At 40.5% G+C, this 23,466-nt stretch overlaps 1 protein-coding gene across 3 annotated transcripts in view; it reads left to right on the top strand.

Moving 5' to 3' along the window:
- The window catches only part of LOC129187252 (caM kinase-like vesicle-associated protein), a 63,499-nt gene that overhangs the window by 25,354 nt on the left and 14,679 nt on the right, over positions 1-23,466 (top strand). For all 3 annotated transcript variants that reach the window (XM_054786353.1, XM_054786286.1, XM_054786442.1), the window contains 2 exons: positions 16,746-16,852; positions 18,921-19,052. In XM_054786353.1, the coding sequence (XP_054642328.1) occupies positions 16,758-16,852; positions 18,921-19,052 (227 nt within the window). In that variant the 5' untranslated portion in view covers positions 16,746-16,757. The remainder of the gene's footprint in view (positions 1-16,745; positions 16,853-18,920; positions 19,053-23,466) is intronic.

A 23,466-nucleotide genomic window follows, 5' to 3' on the forward strand; every position in this document is an offset into this window, starting at 1 on the left:
GCCGATGTGACCAACCTTTAATAATCCAAAACATGCTTCTTTTTTAGAAGAAATTCACTTTCCTCCTCATAAGAAACCATGTTTAGGTTTGGACACTCCAGCAAGGAATGAGGCTGTTCAGATCAAAGACAAGGTTCTGAGGGAATGATTCTGGGGTCTGGCAGCTGCTTATGTTGCTCAGACACTGCTGGTGGAGAGGTTGTGGGATTAGTGGTTGTGATGTATATTCTGAAGCTGTTACCTTTGATGTTACCCTTTAAAGGTGTCTTGTATGTGGTTGGGCTTGGTGTCAGAGATTTCTCCAAACAAAGGATGGGACAGGATCTTAACTTGTCGTTCCAAGAAGCTAACCATATCACTGAAAGCACCTCTGAAGCCTCGATGCGCCTGCAGCTCATAATCTGCTGATCGCTATCCTTATGTCTGATGGGGCATTCATCTCCTCCATATGCTGTATTTCGGATAATACGTTACAGCTTTCCCGAAGAAACAAAGCAAAGTCTTGTAGTGTTTGAATGAATGACAGATACTGCTAGCTACTCAAGCTACTAGCATCAATGGAAGCCCACAGCACCTTAAAGCCCAACCATAATGTCCATCAAATACGTGTACATAATAAGAATGACTGCACTCACCGGAGACGTCTTCTCCTGTCGTTGTACCTCATATGTGTTTAATATATCTTACTTGAAAAGACGATGATAGATGATGAGCAAGTGTAGCTCCTTGCTCAGTCATGCAGGTGATTAGGTGCAGGTGTGCAGCGTGTCCAACTTCCCAAGTGAGTCCAAAAAAACTTTGGCGTTATTATATTTATTGCATTAGGATGAAAAAATAAATGACATGCCCAGAATGGAAAACTGTTGTGGCAGGTTGGATAAATGGAGAGTATGAAAGTGGTGCAAGTGTTTGCAAAGTGTGATTAATCTGATTAAACATTTTAATAAACGTATAATTAAATCAATATAACATCTGTAGTGGCACGCTTATGTTCTATCAGTTTTTATCATTCATTATTAGTAGTATGTATGTATGTATTAACATACTTATCTGACTGATATTCCAGTAGTGCATATTCATATTACCTTGGTGTCTTAGAATAATTAACTGTAATGTGTTGATTAATGGCTCAAGAATGGAGACATTCTGCCTTTAGAAGAAATCCTTCTGTCTGAAAAAAACAATGATCCTGTCCTCAAAACAAAGCCTTCAACTGTCATAAACAGCTTCTTCTAACAGTGTTCTTTAGGCTAACTGGGCAAAGCATACCATTCTTGGGCCTGATATCCCCTCCTTATAGCGTTTGTATAACTATGCTTCCTCCCCGCCTTTCAGGGAGACAGAAGACACTGTTGTCATCTGTCTCATTCTGCAGAACAAATTCCACGAAGACAAATTTGTCGTTGAGCAGTATATTTTTCCTCTCCACTGCTAACGGGAATTTTCCACGACAAAACAACAGTCAGCTCTGTAGAATATGTGACCAGTGACATGTATATTTCATATATATCTAAATGTAACATAGGATTTACCACAGAGATCATTACTATTTAAGAATACCACTTCAATCCCGCATTATAATTATGATTATGAAAATGATGGTGATTATTATTATTGTGCCTGTTGAGAGATAATTAAAACCTGCAATAATTGTTGTTGACAATCAAGTCTGGTGTTACTAGTGACACCTAGTGGCCAGTGTAGACTACAGTTCATCAAAATCCTTTGACCTTTTAAACTGTATTTGTATTTTAGATCATTTAAGGCATTTTTATGCTTGAAAATGCTTAATTTAGGCCAAGAATATGGAAAAATATTGAGGAATAATATTGATGAATAATGCTAATAATAGGCCGCAGTCAACCACGAAACAGCGGCCATTTTATGCATCCATCAGCAGCAGTGTCTGTAGGGAAGCCCAGACTTCCCGGTCCCCAGCCACCTCTTCCAGCTCCACCGGGAGGACACCAAGACGTTCCCAGGCCAGCTGTGAGACATTGTCCCTCCAGCATGTCCTAGGTCTGCCCGGGGGCCTTCTCCTGGCTGGGCATGCCTGGAACACCCCACCAGGGAGGCGTCCAGGAGGCATCCGGACTAGATGCCCGAGCCACCTCAGCTCCTCACCCTATCTCTTAGGTTGAGTCCAGCCACCCTACGAAGAAAACTCATTTCAGCCGCTTGTATCCGCGATCTCGTTCTTTCGGTCACGACCCAAAGCTCATGACCATAGGAGAGGGTGGGAACATAGATCAACCGGTAAAGTGAGAGCTTTGCCTTTCGGCTCAGCTCTCTTCACCACGACGGTCCGGTACAGCGACCGCATTACTACAGACGCTGCGCCGATCCGCCTATCGACCTCACGCTCCAACCTTCCCTCACTCGTGAACAAGACCCCGAGATGCTTGAACTCCTTCACCTGGGGCAGGACCTCATTCCCAACCCGGAGGGAGCAATCCTCCCTTATCCGACTGAGAACCATGGCCTCGGATTTGGAGGTGCTGAGTCTCATCCCAGAAGCTTCACACTCAGATGCAAACCGTCCCAGTAAACGCTGCAGGTCACAGCCCGATGAGGCCATCAGGACCACATCATCTTCATATAGCAGATACGAGATCCTAAGGACCCAAAATGGACTCCCTCAACGCATTGGCTGCGTCTAGAAATTCTGTCCATGAAAATTATGAACAGAATCGGTGACAAAGGGCAGCCTTGGCGGAGGCCAACGTTCACTGGAAACAGGCTCGACTTACTACTGGCAATGTGAACCAGGCTCCTGCTCCAGTCATACACGGACCGAATGACACATAGTAGCGTGCCACCGATCCCGTACCCCCGGAGCACCCCCGACAGTACACCGCGAGGGACACGGTCGAATGCCTTTTCCAAGTCCACAAAGCACATTGGGCAAACTCCCAAGTACCCTCCAGTATCCTCGCAAAGGTGTAGAGCTGGTCCAGTATTCTACGACCGTGATGAAAACCACATTGCACCTCCTGTAGCCGAGGTTTGACTAACGGTCGTACCCTTCTCTCCAACACCCCGGAATAGACTTTCCCAGGGAGGCTGAGGAGTGTGATCCCCTATAGTTGGAACACACCCTCCACACATCTCAAAATTATGATTCCTCATCTTGACGCACATATTAATTATTTCATATGTGAAGTCCTCTACTCAGAAGAAGTTATTCAGACTCACAATGGCTATTGTTCTGGTTATCATCTTCCTCAGATTGTGATAGCATGTAAAACTCAGATATTATTTGAAATATAAAGCAGATGGTGACATTTGAAGTGAAGACATTCACGGTTAATGAGTCATAGTATACTACTCAATGGCGTACTACTCGGGAGGCCAGCTTGGAGCCTACAGGCTCATTCCACCATGGTGACACGCATTGTGTCCCTCCTTAACATGTAAGTCTGAATGAGGGCGATGATGTCATCTATTTGTTGCCTCTTTGTGTAAATGAGAGTGTTCAGGAACAATACACGCTGATGACTGGTTTATTCTGTACATACAGAATGTAAAAAAAATTACATAAAGATGTTATTCCTGTACACTTTGTGTTTTCATGTGCAGTGGATACATTATTCCCTTGTTCTTGTCTTCCTTACATCTTCCACTTCTTTATTATCTGTTTAGTGTCTTCTCTTAACCTTCCCATGCTCTGCTTTCCCCACTCTAACTTTCCCATGAGACAAAATGTCCTAATTTACTTCTTAAGACTTGTGCTTGAGCAGCATCACAAAAGCATCCATGCTGTCAAAAGAGTGGGTGAGATAGTACAGTGCATATTACGGACTATAAGTAGCCTGAGTTTGTAGTGTGCGTGTGGATTAGCGCGAATCGGTCAGAAACAAATGATATTGCGCTAAACAAGATAATGCCTCATAGTGCTGCTGTGTTGTTTTAAACCACAGGTGTCAGGCTCAAGACCTGCAGGCCACATCAGGCCTGCCATGTCATTTTATGTGACCTGTGAGAGTTGGGTATTAAATGTGTATCACTGAAAGCACCATGTATTTCAGTGACAAAGAAGCATAACATCAAGACAGTGTATCACAAATCAAAGGATTTTATTAAATCATTAAATTTCATTAAAATCACAACAGTTCTACAAACTTTCTGGAGAAATCCACTGAGCCGATAACTCCACAGTGTCGCAAGGTGGTCTAATCATCAGCATCAGGCATAGCATCTCTCAGGAAATGCCCACAACAACACGTGTCACTTTTTATTTTCTTTTTATTTTGTTTCCCGGGTAAGCTGCAGCTGCAACACACTTTGGGTGCGAGGCGGAGTACACCTTGGATTGGTCGCCAGTCAATTGCACTTATAGACAAACCACTCACACAAATGGACAATTTAGAGTCCCCATTTAGCTTAACATGCATGTTTTGGGGATGTAAGAGGAAGCCAGAGTAGGTGGGGAAAACGCACACCTCCCGACTGTGAGGAAGATGTGCTTATGACTTTGTTACCGTGCAAATGCTTCTCTATTCTTTCTACTCCCAAATACTAGAGGAGGTATGTTGTACTGTATAAATGGCTGCATTTACAGATTAATTACATGTGAAATAGGGACAACAGATGTTTCTTCCTCACTCAAGAAATGTGTGTACTTTTGTAGATATATTTTTTTGGGAATAATAATATTAATAATAATAAGTAGGAGTGTCTTAGAATAGTCGAAGATTTGATATGGAGGAATCTATTTCGGTGTACCGGATTTTGTAGTCCTGAGCTGCTGTTCAGGGTGACGTTGTGCAGCCAATCACAGAGTATAAGAATATACAAGAATATATACTGTAAGCATTGCCTCAGTCAACTTATTTTTGCAAGATAGTTGCCTGTGTAAACATAGCCTCTGGTATTGTTGTTTTCTCATAGCTGAGTGTGTCTACGTGTACACACTCCATTTTTCAACCCCATTCAGTAGAATTCTCAGGGGCAAATGATGGTGAAGGACATTGTCTGCTGCTGACGCTTTGTGTGTCTGTGTACGACAGTGGCACAGACACACCACTTTCCACATTTGTTCATTTGGGCACCGCAACATCCGCTGAATTTTTAACTGACATCACAAGCACTCAAACTTTGCAGGATGCACGTGTGTCAGAGTAGACAGGAAGAGTTTCATTCAGTGGGGTTATATTTTTCATGTGCAACATGTTCGTGACTTCCGTGTTTCCGCATCACAAACTTTGCATATGAGACTCATTTTTCACCATCCGCATGCTTGAGTTAGGCATGAAATCTATGTTTTTAATCATCTGTGACGATTATATAAATGCAATTACATAAAAGGGGTCAGTTTGGAGTAACAATAATGATGTCACTGTAAAAAATATTTATTATTATTTCTTATTGTTACAAATAGATTATATTTGCTGTTGAAGACTATATAGAAATACATAAGTACAATAAGTCATACAATACAATACAATAAGTCTGTATGGAATGGTGACTTTCACAATTGCTTATGGACTGATTGATCCTCATTAGCAAAATGCTTGTTTATAGAATACACATTTAACTTACTTTCTGTCCTGTCATGATTCGTTGTGATTCATTATCAGAATGTTGACAACGTACGTACAGTATTACGTATCTGCGCAGTGTTACACATTAGATCAGCTAAGTATGCATAATACTTTCAACATGTGAACAAAATAAAGCACATACCTTAGAGAGCACAATGTAGATTTGAAATAAATTAAACCATAACCAACTGTAACCATAACCACAGATAAAAAGGAGGCACAGTGTATAATCCCCACAGAGACACAGCACTTTAACTTTATTCTGACCTGAACATAACAGTAGTGCAATTCCAACACCGTATATGTATCTCCAACTGTCTCTCGTCCATTCTGCCTTGCAACGACGCTTCAGCATTCTCATTACAAGAACGGGAGATGCATCGGGGACCCGCCGAACACCACAAAAACAGCTTTGTAATGTGTGTTTGTGTGATCAAAATAAACAGGAAGTAACTCTTAATGCGGATATACAATTTTCTGCATTTAAGTATGCTCGGAAATCCCAGAAAATACACTGAAAACATGCAAATCATCCTTAAGTTACGTGATAAATGAGGTGACATAAAATGAATGTCACGATTATACATTTCTTAATACTGTCCAAGTTATAAGTGATCTGTTGATTTTACTGTCCATTCATTACGAGGAGCGCAGAGCACAGGTTTTTTTTCTTTTTTGGACTTTCCCCCTTTTCGTAACAACCAATCGCAGCTCCTAGAAGACTGTGCCATACCAAGCAACGGGGTCAACCACACCTCCTCACTAAGTTAAAGTTTCTGTCCCCTCCTTGCTCAGAGTTGCTCTCAGGAACTTCCTTAATCATTCTTAAGCTAAGATTTCTTGCTAGGAATTTTTAGGTTAAGTTAGGAGCTTTCTAAGAGGACTCTGAGAAGCTTTGTGAATACGGGCCCTGATTTTGACCTGCACCCATGAATCATTTTTGGTTCAATGAAAATCTACTACTTTATTGTTAATCTGCTCAAAACATTATGTTCTTTATCTGCAGTACGGTTGTATTGAGAAACTCGTTATTAACATGGCCTTATAAGGCATGTTCTTACTGGATGTTTGGCAGAAGAGCACAGAATCTATTAATATATAAAAATGTTAAATTCTATTACAGAGGATTTCCAGTACAAGAGTTTTATCAGCATCAGCAGCTACTTCAATGTCATCTTCTGATTGACTCTCACTAATACATTTGATTGACACAAGGGGTCAAACAATCATTAGACCAGGAGTCACCAACGTGGTGCCCGCGGGCACCAGGTAGCCCCCCACGACCACATGAGGTGCCCGCAAGCCTGCTTTTCATTCAGGTTTTCAGTTAATAATGAAAGAACAGTAGAAAGAAATGCATTCTGAAATACAAAATGTGAGTTGTGGACACCAGCATTTTGTTCATGTTCTGGTAAAACAAGCATATTCGCTTTGTTTGGGTTTAAAATAAGCTCTGAAAATAAATGTTACAAAAATGAGTAGCTCTTGGCCATTTTCATTTTGTAAAAGTAGCTCTCACAAGGAAAAACGTTGGTGACCCCTGCATTAGACTGTCCATGTTTTTTCACGGTTTCACGGTAGTGTTTCACATTTTTTACTTTTGTAAAGCCTAATTTACACTTGCGATTTTCTGTGCCGATGACGTGCCAATGAGTAAATTGGTCGTAAACAGGTGTGAAGTACGTGTAAACTCTGTGGGGCTGCATGCCAGTGTGCAAAAACAAATATTAAAATGTTCAAATTCGTGGCACCTATAATTTCCATGAACGCACCGCTTCCTATGCCTAAACAATGTGGTCGGTGTGTATCAAAGCGTGTCTCATTCACATGAATGGGTTAACTTTTCCACCAATTCTTGGTGCAAGTCGGGGGGAATTCTCAAGTAACTTCTGTAGGCTCTTGGATCAGACTAGTAACTAAACATGATGCTCAAGTCATGTCTTCTAGTCAGCAATTCCCTCTCCCACACTGTTCATGCCTTCTTTTTTGTAGTTTATGCTTCTTCCTGCTCTTTCCGCATGCGCTTTCTGCAGCTGTGAGATAATATAGACTTATCTTTCTTTTCTGCAAAGAGAGCTTCTTCTCTGGAGTGCAACATCCTGTAGGTGCCTTTAAATAGAGGAATTAATCAAGCTAGGGGTGGTGCTTGCTTTTGCGTGGCATCATGCGGGACAAAGTGGGACCAAATAATGCCACGACTGCTTCACGGATGTGGGAAGTGGTGGTAACAATGCACCCATGCAAGAACAATGCTCGTCCTGCGTACTATGTCATAAACTAGACATAAACAGTACTTGATTCAGGTGTAAATAAGCTGTGCGGGAGGGTGGCATTTGGTGCCAATGCGCACACCTTTTTTTGGTCACAAATTGTGTTCTGAGTGCATAAACAGTGCGTTTACTAGTCTTCAACCTCTTCAGGTGTGCCATCTAAATAACACACATTGCCATAGCAAATTGCGGGATAATGCGCAGGCAAAATGCATGCAAGTGTAAACACTACTTAAATTTGTAATTTTCACTATGTAATTTTCTTTTGAATTTCGTTCAGCCGTCAAACTGTCTCACTCTGGGTTTTTCTATGACATAGCCTGTACATCTTTTTACACATATCGCCACTATACATAATTCATCTGAATCGATGTACACATACAGTGCATTCGTGAGAGCACACCGATTGCTCGTTATTGCATGACTGTAAACTCCAGACATGCGTACACACCCTTGTATTCAGTTTTTGTCCAGGGAGGCGAAAGGTATTCTTCTCCCTGTGGACACACTTACTGTGCAAGACCTGCAGGCTTACTCTTCTAATCAGGGGACTGAAAACAAAGGAAGGAGAATGGGTAGAGAGAGAGGATGTATCCTAGTGGAATAGTGTAAAAAAAATCCATACATTGTTAGTCAGTCAGTCCACAGTGTGCACATGTTAAGGATCTTTGTAAATGACACGCTCTCCAAACCTGCTGTCTAAGAACCTAACAAGGGAGAAAAAAAAATGTAAAGTTGAGGTGCACTTGAATATTTTTTGCAGTGTTCTATCACTGCTAAATCATAGAAAAAAAACATGTCAAAAGATAACTGTACATTGTTAAGTGCATGGAAAATAGTGGAAAATAAAACCTTGCATTCAGCTAAATATATGTCATTGATGACAATCAAACAACAATTACAACCATGGAATATCCGTGCCATAGATATTTTTTCTTCCTAAATTAATCTTTGTTAAGTTTGCTTCTAGCTGTGTGGGTAGACACACTCTAAGTCTTTGCAGATGCACAAACACCGCAACACACACACGCATAATAAAGACCTGAGATGAGAGTCGCACTATGAGTAGTTAGGGAATTACTGTTTAGAGCAAGCTGGAAAAGCACCCCGTAGTGGAAACACAGAGAAAGAAGTAATTGAATTGATGCTCCAACACACACACACGCGCAAACATGCGTATCTGTTATATGTCGATGTGTTTCTCATAATGTGTGAGTAGTTGTGCATCCGATATACTTTATTTTCAGATTATCCCTTTGCCTACCTCTTCATTTCTCCTGGGTATTCTCTCTTGCCCCTTGCAACTCTTGTTCTCACTCCACTTTCACATCACAACATTGTAATAAAGCCTGCGACCGACCTGAGGGGGATGTGTGCTCTGCTCAATATCCAGCACACGCTTGTCAACTGGGGCAGTGAGATTGGGAGTAATCAGTGCACCAATTCCTGTTTAATGTTTTGCAGGCCAAAGTGATATTAATGGCAAAATATGCTGTGCGCTTTCAGCTGCATCTCTGATATTGATTGTGTTATTGTTTCCTAATTACACCCGGTGCAATTCTTACAAGGGGTTGTGAGTCGAATAACATTTCTTCTGACAAATTCCAAACTCTAAGCTTGTTTTCGATGTTTTTCTTTCCTGTTTGCATAGTCGAGCAAATCACTGGAGTTCTGATCAATAAAGGCTGAGCATCAATTGCATTACACACTGATTTACACTCAAGAAACACACCCAGAATCATCACGGGGGCAACAAATATGTGGTGATTATCACTAATCTTATTAAATGTGAGAAACATAATGGCAGCGGAGAGCTCAATTACTCCACAGAGTGCTGGCATGCTGTAGCTGTGTCCGAATTGCTCTTAAACGCATTTATTACATTTTCTCACATTACACACACAGAGGCATGCCCGGCAGGACCAGTGGTCATAAAGTGCCGCAATGAGAAACACATTTCACCGCTGTCATTTCCATTTGTGTAGCAGTGAGAGCATCATGGGATGCGGAGGTTTTTCCGCGCTAGTTGGTGTGTTGTTCTCTGCAGCCATGGTGTGCAATTGCCATGATTAAACCTTCAGGACTGCTAAAACATGGATGTGCTTTGTCTGAACGATTAGCTGAGAGCGGCACTGAGGTGGTGTGAGACTACATGGAAAGTCTTATTGTTTTTTTAGGCAAAATTATCCAGCTGTCTAGCTTAAATGACAACATTAAACAGAGTCACCCACTTTTGTTCATATGTTGGTGATGTAATCAAACTCTAATGGGGACTCACATATTCTGCTGTCATGTAAGAACGTTGAATGATATGAGTATGTCCCCTATTCTTACATGTACGCTCCTTGTGGTGCGTGTGTAAGTATGTAACTCAGGTGCATCATGCTCACATGTGATCTGACATGCAAGGCCTGTAAGTTCTTGTTCACAGAAGCAGAAGTAACCTGAGGCCAGCCACACATCCACTGCTGCTCAATCTCGATTCCCCTGACAAACACTGACTTTCTTACTAAAATATTGAATAAGCGTACAGATACCACTCAACCATACCACTGGTTTTTATTCACACCAATTCCAATGAGATGCTTTAAATTGCTTTCTAACATTATGCTGAAATGATGTGCAGTAAATGTCCCTGGGTCAAAGTGTTAATATTATAGTTAATATTGCAGTGGTTTTCAATATTACTCTCATCAAATTGACGTACAAGATGAGCGCACTTGCTAAAAAATACACTGGTTAGGTAAGTGTGCTTTGTAAGTGTGTTTTATTAAATAAAATGCAATCATACAATCCCAAGTCACATTTGTGCGGAGCCTCCTAGGGGTTATGGGGGAAAATAATTTGGATGGATTACAAAAAAAAGACATCTTGCAAAACTTTAGCAAGATAATGCAATAACTTTTGTGAGATAGCGCAATACTTTTGCGAGAAATGCAACATTTTTTGCGACTTATTACGACCCCAACTTTGGCCATGGACATGGCGATACATTACATGCAGGAAGTCATGCTCTAAGTTGTTACACTAATGACATCATTTCTCAGATTCAGTGGACTAGAAAAAGGAAAGCACGGACAGTGTGAGTGAGTGAATGGCTGACTAGAAAGCATCACTTTGGGCATCATGATCAGTCATTAACAGAACTTCCTAAGGAAGCTCTAAGAGGCTTAAGAAATTACTTGAGAATTCCTCCCGACTTGTGAAAAAATTAAAGGAAAACTGCACTTTTTTTTGGAATTTTGTCTATCATCCAAAATCCTTATGTGAGACATGAACACATACTGTATGTCTTTCTGTTTTCTGTGCGTTCTAAAGCTATAAAAACAGATAAAAAAGAGACAGCTCATGACTGCAAGTAATGGGAAACACTTATTCCACCTATAAAACCTTGTGAAAAAGACTCCAAAAAGCGCCAACAACAGTCCATTGACATATAATGTGACGTGCATATTAACCAAGCTACAGCGACATTATTATTATTATTATTAACATTGTTACGGCGATCGAACTACGTTACTGCCGCATTGACACTTAGCACCACCACACTGGATAGCTACTAGCCAGGTAGGGACTAGCTTCACCACACACTTGCCTGCATCGAGACCACTACCGACAAGGTAAGGCTTGCCATGTTTTTATTTTTGAGTTTGGAAAGGTTCACGCGTAGGTGTAGGCGTTCCTTTCTATGTCGCTATGTGAAACCAATGCGCAGAGGAAGGAGGTTCCGGTAAAGCTTAAAAGGACCAAAATACAGCAAAATACTGTAAGTATTACATGTTATCATGAATGTACTTGTTATTACATCATCACAGCATGCATATAAAACCTTAAAATCTTGTTGGTGGTTTTTGGAGGTGTTTTAATAGCGGTCTTTGTAGGTGGCATAGGTGTGTTCCATTACGTGCAGTAATGAGCTGTCTCTTTTTATCTGTTTTATAGCTTTAGAACACACAGAAAACAGAAAGACATGTGTGTTCATGTCTCACATAAGGATTGTGGATGATGGGCAAAACTCCCCAAAAAGTGCACAGTTTATACATATTTCACACCTGTTTATGACCAGTTTACTCATTGGAACGCATAATTGCGGACCACTGCGGGGACAAAATCTGTGCAAGTGTCAAGTGATACAAGCCAATTGAGGCAGTAGAATTTTTTGTCAATTCCAAATCGTGGACATGTGCTGTGCAAAAGCAACGCTTTAGTGCAATTATAATGGGTATATTATGACCAAATTCCTATTAGTAATGCTGTACATGACTGTGTTACAGCAGAAAAGTGATAAATACTGTACTGTGATACATTACTTTTGTAATGCTGAGCCTCAATAGATAAGGCCTGATGAGCTGAATGGGATTGGCCATGAGAGCCTCCACATGAATTTTTTTTTTCTGAGAATAACCTTGATTTATCACCTGATGTTCTTTCCCTCTATGCTGATAAAAAGATATTTTATTCCATTCATTTTAGAGCTTCTCTGCAACCTCGACTCTGCACTTGTGAACAAGCGCCCTGACACACTCAGACACGCGCACAAGCAATTGGATTTAAGGTGGTGAAGTAAAAGTGTGATGTCTCAGATAGCTTGGTGTGCCTTCACACTCTGGTTTTTGCATGTGGATGGGTACACATCTCCACATGCAAAATTGCCAGTGAACCATCATTTTAATTTGTTGCTTTTTCAGTTTTACTACAATACACTCCTGATCAAAATCTTAAGACCAGTTGAAAAATTGCTAGAATTTGCATTTTGCACATTTGGATCTTAATGAGGTTTTAAGTCGAGCTACAATATGCAAAAGCAAGAAGGGGAAGTGAGACAAAAAACATTTTGAAAAAGTAATTTATTGAAAACAACAATTAAACTGAAATAGGCTGTTTAGCACCTGATCAAAAGTTTAAGACCACAGGCTATAAGAGCCAAAATCTGCTAAAAATGTTCATTTTCTGTCGGGCATTCACACTGTCATGCCCTCCTGATGGCTAAAGCTAAGAAGCTTTCTCTTTTTCAACGTGGTCGGATTGTCGAGCTGCATAAGCAAGGCCTCTCGCAGCGTGCCATTGCTGCTGAGGTTGGGTGCAGTAAGACAGTCATTCTACATTTTTTTAAAGATCCTGAGCATTATGGAACAAAAAAGTCAAGTGGTAGTTCAAAAAAATCACACCTTTTTGTCTCACTCCCCCTTCTTGCTTTTGCATATTGTAGCTCGACTTAAAACCTCATTAAGATCCAAATGTGCAAAATGCAAATTCTAGCAATTTTTCAACTGGTCTTAAGGTTTTGATCAGGAGTGTATAGTTATGAAACCCAATAGAGAGAGATGTTGAACATGGTTTTTGTTTCCCCAAAAAGCCAAAACCCAAAATTATATTTACAAGTTTGACATTTCTTCTTTTATCATGAAACAACATTTTTACATAGACTCTTTTAAAGCATTTATGGGCAGAAAATCCTCCTAATTAATCATCACAGATTAGTATTGATTTAATTTGTTTCCGTACTAATCCTTATTGGTTCTACTACAACACAGCATAATAGTTTAACCTGTCTCTGTGGATGTGCTCAAACTGTTCAAATTCCTTCCAAATGAAGGGGCCATTTTTCTGCAGTTCTTATGTAATCCGATATAACACGTATATTGTATAGAAATTTCTATGTGAAGCTGTGTGACATGACAAACAATCCCCAGTCATTTTTCTCTGATTTAAAAATTTGTGAGGAATGTGTCTGAAAAGGAAATATCTGTTGAATTACACAGCGCTCACTTTCCTCTGGTCAGAGTAGCACCTGCTGCTAAAATAACTTAGCTTGGCTGAAATGTTTAACCACAGTGAAATTGTCTGTTTTTGTTTCATCTCTGAGATTTCCCATGCAGCCTGATGGAGGATGCAGGCATGCTTGGTTAACAAACATACTGCAGCAGTTGCCTTGTCAGTATGCCTGTCTGTGACGCTGGGGCCAGCCCTTCATAAACACGAGTCACATCATCACATGTTCACGCACATGTGCGCATACACACTTCTACCTTTGCAAACTTTCACACACACACACACCCCCAAATGCACACACACACACACAGTTATGAAGCTGTGAAGTTGAGAGGCACCATCAAATCTGCCTCTGCAGTTCTGTGTTTTGCACCTCTGCAGTATTTTCTCTATTTTCATTAAGTTGCATAGCCCTGTCCTCTTTTTCTTTTCTCTCCCCATCCTTTAGCACCTCTTTCCTCATCTTTCATCTTTCCCACTTCTCCATTCTCATCTCCCTTCCTCCTATTTTGCCTCCTACTCTGCCTCAACTTCAAGGTTTGTTATAGCTCAGTATTCTGCACGCACAAGTGTTTCTACAGCATCTTTAGATTGTAGCCTTGGGGGAAAAAACCTCTTGTGACCGCACAAGAAACATGTACCCAAAGGAAAGAGCCTTCCATAAACCCTGGATAAAACACGTCTTCACATTTTAATTGCCATCAGCTATATCAAGAAGCCAAACGTATTTGGAGCTGCTTGAAAATGTATATTAAACCATAATTAAAGAGCCATATTATGTATCACTACCAGTGGCTGCATTGATAGCATGTAACATGTCTTGCTAATCAATAATCAAATCAATAATCAATCAATCTGTTTCAAGATCTGAGGTGGTGCATTACACATGTTATTGTTGGTTGCATCATTTGGTTATTAATAGATATGTGAATGTGGATACAGATAACAAAATGAAAAATGGCAGTTTGGTATTTGGAGCAAATTTGGGGCACTGCCCTATCACATCCAGCAGGTGACATGGTTGTAAAACCAGTCCTCACTAGGATCGTGGGGGTATGCTGGAGCCTATCCCAGCTGACTTTTGGGCAAGAGGGAGGGTACACCCTGGACTGGTTGCCAGCCAATCACAGGAGAACTTTGCATTTGATTCCAATATAATGTAATATTTCAATATAATGATATCACAATAACATTTATAATGATATGATATTACATTTTCTAATTATATTATAATGGTGTTTCATAATGTTGTTCATGATGTCCATAAAGGTTGAATTGAGGCAACTGGACTCATTTTTTCTTGACATTTCACCTTTGTTTCATGTTCTAAAATTTTGGGTGTGGAGGTTCCCTATTTATGTCCCTGATGAGTGTGTCCCCTGGCTTTGGTCACAATAGGGTTGTTGTTGTTTTGTGGCCCGACGTGCCTCGTGAATGAACGTCCTGCATAACAATCGGTTGTTCGCTCATTAGTGATCACTCTTCCCACTGAATGAGACAATCTTTTGGGGGCGAAATGTTCGAACATGGCTTCTTTCACCGCTCTTTCAAACCAGCGGTCCTCCCTATCCAGAATTGAAACATGGTTTCACTTTCACCCTCCTGGATCTTGTCATGGGAATGTTGTTGCATTTACATAATCTCCTCACAAGACAAACTTGCTCTGAATTACCCTGGAGCACATATGGACACGCATGCGCACCCAAACACTCATCATCTAAGTCAAACTCGGATCAGCACATGGGGCATATCTGCTTTGACCTTTGCACTTTGTTCAAACCAACACATTCATGGACCCATAACCCATAGCGTATTCCAGTGCTCTGGATTAGAGATACAGATTAGAGATTAGGGCCAGCAGTGGGATTACACAATTCTCTCAACTCCGCCTCCCCTGAACCACCTCTGGCTTGATCATGTCCAATGGTGATGCTACATACACATAGAGAAAGAGAAAGGTTTTTTTTTGTTTTTTTTTACGGCATTGCATTGATATTTGTTTCGTAATCCTAAATTAGCACTCTCAAAATGTCATTACCGCTGAGGATTTCTATTGTTTTTTTGTTCTAACCCTTCTCACATTTGTTATCAGTGAACTTCATTCTCAGTCGGCTAATCTTCAAAACCCAGATTCTGAAGTCATTGCAGCCTTATTAGTTTACTTAATAACCTCAGTTCATCAGCGCTCGCTCTTTCTCAAGCGATCACATCACTTCTCAATTTGGTCAGCTTTATGGATTCATTATGAGACAGATGACGATAAGTTAGACATAATGGAGAACCCGAGCGAACCTGAGCACAGTGTTAACGGACAAAGTACATCAGGTAAATGCTGGAGTAGAAAAGGAGCATGAGAAGACGTGGTGGTTGCTTCCAGGGACGTCAAAGATGTGGGCTGGTAGAGGACTGTGAGATGATGTACTGTATTGATTGCTGATTCACTACATTCTTTTTACTGGGTGTTTCGGGCCTCTTATTTTGGAGTGGACTGTACGCTGTGTGTGTGTGTGTATACAGGTTTATAATAATGCACCTACAACCTGACCGTATAAAACAAATATACAAATATAAACTACAAATATAACAATGCTCAATGAGTTACATTGGCAGAGATATTAATGTAATGTAAGATATTAATGCAATGTTGTTTTTGTTGTAGTGGCTGTAGTGTATTATGTTTCACAGCATCATACTATGAGGTGTTTCTCATAGTGAGGTGTTCAACAAATGGTGCATCCAGTAAAGAAAAAGTGAAACTATAAATTCAAAACCATTGGGTTTTGAAGGAAATGAGCTCCTAACATAAATATACTGATTAATTACATTTGAATTAAAATGTAATTAAAACTCGCAGTCAATATTAGCGTTGCTCAGTTCCCCAGGTGCAAAGGGACAGACTTTTATGAATAAAGCTTCATTTGAACTTGACAGCGTCGCACAGAACCTACACTTCGTCGCTTGGTATCTTTTCACAAAGCTGGCATGCAATCAATTGACTGGAGCCATTTTGTTAGAAAAATGATCTTCACTTTATTTGACCTGTAATTGTTTTTTTTTTAATTCCAAAATCCTGTTATTGAAAGTATCAGCCAAATGTATGCTTTGCTTCCCACATTTGTGTTGGAATGTTTCATTTATTTATTTTGTCTGTATTTGTTAGGTGAATGCTGTCATGCCATTTGGGTGCCTTGCTCTGCGAGAGGGGCGGACCTATGATAGTATATCTGATGTGACAGACAAATATGAGATCGGTCAGGTCCTCAGAGCGTAAGTACCATGAATATTTGCATAATATTCTGTTGTTGGACTCTTTTCTCTTCTGTCGTGTTTAATTAATTGACATTCCCATTCCTATAAACAGCGTGCATAAAAATGACTTATGTCAGTAGTTAAAATTTTGTTAGAACACTTTTTATTGCATTTTTTGGCTTGAGCAGGGGTCGCCAGAACACGGTTCAAGATTCACTTGCACATGCACGGAAACTCCCAGATTTCATTAAATTATGCCCACTTTGGAGATTATTGACTCTTTACCATTGTGAAAAAAATTAAAGGTCAGTCTGTGGTGACCCACAATATACTGTCGTTAAAGGGATAGTTCAGATTTTTTGACATGAAGTTGTATGACATCCCCATCAGCAGTGTAGTGTATCAACAGTGACTCCCCCCCACTTCATGTGGTTGTAGTAGCCATTGAGCCGTTCATAGGGTGTTGTTGTTGTCTTTCTCTCTGCCTGTCGGCCCCTTATGCAATGCCCCTGCACGCCCTTCAGATGATCGATGTGGAAACAAATAGAAACATTAAGAATTGTTAAAACAACAATTGTTAAACATTTATTTTTCTCTAAAGATGAAACTGCTAAATTTCAACATTATAACTATGTGCAACAACATATGCAATATTTCTCTCCTGATTAAACCACAGAACAAATGTCTTTAACAGTGCAACATTTCTCTAAAGGTTAAACTGCAAAATTTGAACAATATAACTAGGTAGAAATGAATTGTTTAGCAAAATGAACTTCTTCATCCGGCCGTGCCTAGCTGTCGATGCACGGCTTTGGTGAGTGGAGCCAAGTTTTGCAAGTGCTCTGCGTTTGCGAGTACCCAGGTTCTTCGACTGCTAGGCGTTAGGGAGCGAGCAGCTCAGACAGGAACAGGGAGTAGAAAGGAGTGGAAAGGAAAGTTGATTTGAGGCAAGGAGCAGATCTGTTCACTGGGTTAATACATTTATACAAATGCAGCTAGAGTAACAGTTGCACAATTAATCCCATGTTACCTGGTTTCCTTTTTAATTTAGCCAGTGTAAGCAGGGGTAACTCAACGCGTTAACAGAGACAAATACCCGTTAGTCAAGCGAGGTAAACGATATTGAGCAGACAGCACTGATATGCAGATATGTGAACTGTGATGAACTGTGATGGGCTCAAAAAGGCCTACATACAGCAGCTCAGTGTTGAATTTTTTCCAAAGTAGGCCTACACATGCACTCTGCACTTCTGTCAGTTGAATTCTGTCCTAAGAGGTACAATTTAAAAAAGATTACAACTTTTAAAGGTTTATAAGCTGTGCAATGTGTTGTGTCTCCACACAATTTTTCTTTCATGGGAGAGGATGCAAAATGGCTCTTTTGATGGTGAAGGTTGCTGACCTTTGGGCTTGAGTATCAAATAATTTAATCAAAAGGACTGAAGCTTGGAGCAAGACGCCAGCCAGCAAATAGCAGATTTGAGAGATTAACTTGTCAGAGTTCAGCCAACAAGCTATTTTTGGTCATTATTGTGGCGTGAAAATCAGTACTGCTTTTATCTCATTCTGAAAAACTCCCCTTGACACATTGCAACCACACACACACCATAGGCCATATGGCAACATCAGCATCTGGCCTCAAAGATTTGTGCATGTTTTATATAAGTCATACAAGTCCAAACTTAAGTGCACATACTTTATCATGTGATAAAAATCTGCGTTCTAATTGTGTTTTATAATACAAAATGTTCTGGGTCTTAATGTTTTATAACTTTTTCATTATTTGTCATAGTGGAAAAAATTATGAGCACACAATCTGCTCTGCTGCCATCCTTAATTATAACAGATGTCCTGTGAAAAGTTGTCATTTAATTTTGCATCTCCCTGCTTCTCATAATCAGTTTGAGTAGAGTTACCGTATGCTCAGAACAGGGTGATTTTGTAACTTTTTGTCAACTATCATTACAATTAAATTCACATCATGTTTTACTTTGTTTCTTGCGTCCCTTTTCTGTAGCTGTTGAGTGTGATAATGCTATACATTTACTGTGTTGTACCCTTTTTCTGTCTCGTTCTTGTGGCGTAGGAAGGAGTTCTGTGAGCTGTGCCTGGCTAAGGACAGACAAACAGACAAAGTGTTTGTCTGCAAGAAATTTCTCAAGAAAGACGGCAGGAAAGTCCGCAAGGCCGCCAAGAACGAGATCATGATCCTGAAATTGTACGCAGTCTGTGAACAGAAGTATAACTGAGTAGTGGAAAGAACACAAGGAGATACACTTGTGATCAAAATGTTAAGACCAGTTGAAAATTTGCAAGAAGTTACATTTTGCACTGTGAGATCTTAAGGAGGTTCTAAGCAGAGTTTCCAAATGCAGGAAGATGGGAGTGAGACAATAAATGTTTTGAGTAAGCAATTTATTACAAACAACCGTTAAACTGAAATAGGCTGTTCATAAGTTTAAGACCACAGGCCTTCAAAGCCAAAATCTTGGCAAAAATGTGGATTCAATATAATTTTCTGTCAGGTATTCACGCTGTCATCATCTCTTGATGGCAAAGGCAAAAAAGCTTTCTCTCTTTGAATGTAGTCGGATTGTTGAGCTGGATAAGCAAGGCCTCTCGCAGCACGCCATTGCTGCTGAGGTTGAACGCAGTAAGAGTCTTTTGAAACTTCTTCAAAGATCCTGAGGGTTATAGAACAAAAACGTCAAGTGATAGACCCAAATAAATGTCACGGGCCCTGAGCCGGAGGATCCGATTGGTTGTCCATAAAGAGAGTGGACAATCCTTCAACCATCAGACGGCATCCGTGAGAGGTTTTTAACAAGAAAAAATATCTTCAAAGGCCTTGTCTCCTTCAACGTCACAAAATTGCTCATTTCGAATTTGCACGAGAGCACCAAACATGGGACATTGAAAGGTGGGAGAAAGTTTTATTCTTGGATTACAAAAAAACCATGACGTTCCTGATGGCTTCCAAAGTCACTGGCATGAAAAGGAGATTCCACCTGAGATGTTTTCCACACGGCACAGTGTGGAGAGGGCACCATCATGACCTGGGGTGCATTTTCCTTCAATGGAACAATAAAATAAGATAAGCTATGCCTTTATTAGTCCCACAAGGGGAAATTTCAGATGGAGCTTCAGGTTGTGCAGTGGCGTCAAGCAGCAGGTGACTATTTGGAGCTGTTGCAGGGGGCATCCCTCAAGACTGGAGGCCCTTTGTCTGTGTGGTGATGACTGGCTTTTTCAACAGGACAACGCTGCAGTCCACAATGCCCGACTGACAAAGGACTTCTTCCAGAGAAATAACTTCACTCTTTTGGACCATCCTGCATGTTCCCCTGATCTAAATCCAATGGAAAACATTTGGGGATGGACGGCAAAGGAGGTTCCAGAAAGTGGATATCCTCCATGAAGCCACCTTCACCACCTGGAGCAACATTGTATCAAAGGATTTGTTAAGAAAACTGCTAGAAGACGTACTAAAAACCTACTCCTTCTCCAAGCACGAATCACCATCTCCAAGGCATACATACAACCACTTATGGAGTATGCTTCTCCTATTTGGAGTGGAGCACCACAGCTCTCACTATTAGACAGACTGCAGAGGAAAGCCCTCCGATTACTAAAAATTGAGCTCAGCAGGAATTCTCCCACTTGAACATACGAGGAAAGTTGCATCCCTTTGCACTTTTTACTGACACATGTTCAAGAAACCATCCACTGAAATAGCTGCTTAATGAAACAGCAAATGCATGTGTAAGTCCAACAGACAGAGTCATCTTTCTTCCTACATCCCAAGAACGGCCAGGTTGTGGAACTCCCTCCCACCCACCATGTTTCCAGAGACTCCTGTTTCAAGTCAGTAGTTAATGCACATTTTTTGAACGATATTATTAGTGAATGAAATACAAATCGTCTTTTTGTGTTGTGGGTATTTACCATAATTTCCGGTGTATAAACCACTACTTTTTTGTCAAACTTTGAACCCTGCAGCTTATACAGCAGTGCATATGTGCAATACTGTATGTGGTCATGTTCTCACCTCGTGACATCTCCTATACTTCAGAACTACTACTAATAGTTTAAATCTGTATTATGGAAAAATGCTATTACTAAGATAGCCCATCAGAAGGGCAGAGAAAAGTTCAGGAAACAACCAAAAAACGCAGAGAAGCCACCATTCTCGGCGTTTGCTAACCCTGTCGCTCTAGTTGAGTGGAGCCGCGTATGCATGCACCCGCTGCGCTTTACAGTGAGCAACAGAAAGCACAATTTATAATAAAATAAAACATTGTTGGATTTAGAATTATTTAATAAACACCACAAATACACCATCAAGATTGCAAAGCCTGTTACGATCAATGAAAACAAAAAGGAAGCGGGGACGTATTGGAATTTGTGCAGTGATCGTGTTGTTGAGACATACCTGCATCCACCGGGGGATCCATGCACTGTCGTGACTCAAAAGCGGTTACAAAGTAGTTTTTTGTACCGTAGTTCTCATGAAGTTCAGAGCTGTAACTCCAGCAGCCCGGAAATAGTGTGTAAAATCTAAGCAATTCCCCAAGTGACAGGCGTACACGTCATATCCGCTCACGTATACTATACATCAATAAATAGAAATATCGATACAATAAACCATATGAAGGCTGGCAACCAGTATAGGGTGTACCCCGCCCCGCGATCCTAGTGAAGATAAGCGGTAAAGAAAATGGATGGATGGATAAACCATATAAAACAAAACATAAAATGCGGTGTTGTTCTCTTGGAGATGAATAAAGTATCTATCCATCCATCTAATACTGACTGCCAAAAGACTTCTTCTTTTTGTTTATGGCGGGTCTCAACCAACGTTGAGGTGCATACCACCACTTACTGTACCGGAATGTAGATGCGGTGCGCATTTGGCGTTCTGCACATGCGCAGTGACGATCTAGTAGTCACAATCCTCCATCATGGGAAACACGCAATGAAACACATATGAAGGCGCTTTCAAGTTAAAGGCAATCGATTTGGCTGTCAGAGTAGGAAACAGGGCTGCTTTGCGTAAGCTTAGCATAAATTAATGTATGGTGAGACATTGGAGACATCAACATGAAAAGCTGACGCAAAGCAAAATAACAGTAAGTAAAGTAACAGTAACAGTAATCCTGAACGACGTGAAAGACGTGCTTGACAACAGGGTAAATACACAGAAAGCAGGCAGCTGAGGTGTTTCCACTGTGCAGATCCAACTAAAAGCCAAAGCAATCAACACCTAAATGAGTTTGAAGATTTTATAGGTGGACCATCGTGGTGTCTCAGATTTACTAGACGAAAAGGACTGTCCATCAGGGCACGCAGGGCTTTGTGTCAACAACTACCTTCCGACGACGAGGAAAGGCTGAACTACTGTCAGATGAAGAGGATGATACCGAGAGCGACATGGAGAGCGACACCCAAAGAGAGAGAGAGAGAGAGACCTAGAGAGAGGCCGACGACGTGTGTGACGAAGGAATTATGATGCTGTTCAATTCTGACACGGAAAAGGAAGACTTTCGTGGTTTGAGTTCCCAAGAGGATGGCGATGAATGACTTTTCTGGTAGGCTGCTATCTATGTTACACACACTATTCAACACTGTTTAACTAGCCATGTAATTATTTTGCACTGTTTAAATAGCTGTGTTGCACCACTGTTTGGCAAGCACTGTTTGGGAAAAAACATTTATTTTATTAAAAGTTTTAAAAAAAATGTTTCTGTGTAACGTCCTTCTGTGCACTAAATATCCAATTTTTTCCTTTAAATTTAGTGGATGCAGCTTATACACCAGTGCGGCTTATACACCGGAATTTACGGTATATTTTCAATTTAAGGGCCACCACCAGGCCTAGAATCTGCTAATAAAAAAAACAAAAAACATTCCCACTAGCCTCCTGGAAACACTGGCATCAAGCATGCCTAAACACATTTTTTAAGTAATTGTAGTATGCCAATGGACACGGGATGCAATGAAGGGAAAGACAATCTGATGGAGGGGAACTATACCAGACAAATTCATGTTGAGCTCGGATCATGACATTGCGGCATTTTTACAGACATTGTGGAAAAGCAATATATGATGAAGATTCTGATTTGCAGACCGTATTTATATACTTTCCATTGAACAGGTTGATGTCAACTTGACTAGCAGCCAATTATATGTAGTAAGTAGTAAACATATGCATGTGTAAGACTTTTATCGCGTATGTCAAGGCATGTCTGTTCAACTTGAAAGCTGTGCTTTTACTCAGACATCAGTCTGCAGTGAGCATTCTATGTATTCTATGTGTAGCTTGCTCCTGGTACAGAGAAATTAATGATATCACGTGATTAACAAGAATAAAGCAGCTACGCATTACTGAGTTCTTTTTTGAAAAATGTTATTTCTATTTTATTGGGGTTTCAGGTTTTTTTTTTTAGCTAGGGTCTTAAGTTTTGAGCAGGTGATGAACAGCCTTGTAAATTTTAGTGGTTGCTTTCAATAAATTGTTTACTCAAACATTTTTTGTCCCACGCCCATTTATTCGTTTTTCATATAAAGCTCTTCTTAGAACCTCCTTAACAATGCAAAACCGAAATTCTTGCAATTTTTCAACTGGTCTGAAC

This window comes from Dunckerocampus dactyliophorus, chromosome 1 (assembly GCF_027744805.1).
Source record: "Dunckerocampus dactyliophorus isolate RoL2022-P2 chromosome 1, RoL_Ddac_1.1, whole genome shotgun sequence".
Lineage (NCBI taxonomy): Eukaryota > Metazoa > Chordata > Actinopteri > Syngnathiformes > Syngnathidae > Dunckerocampus > Dunckerocampus dactyliophorus.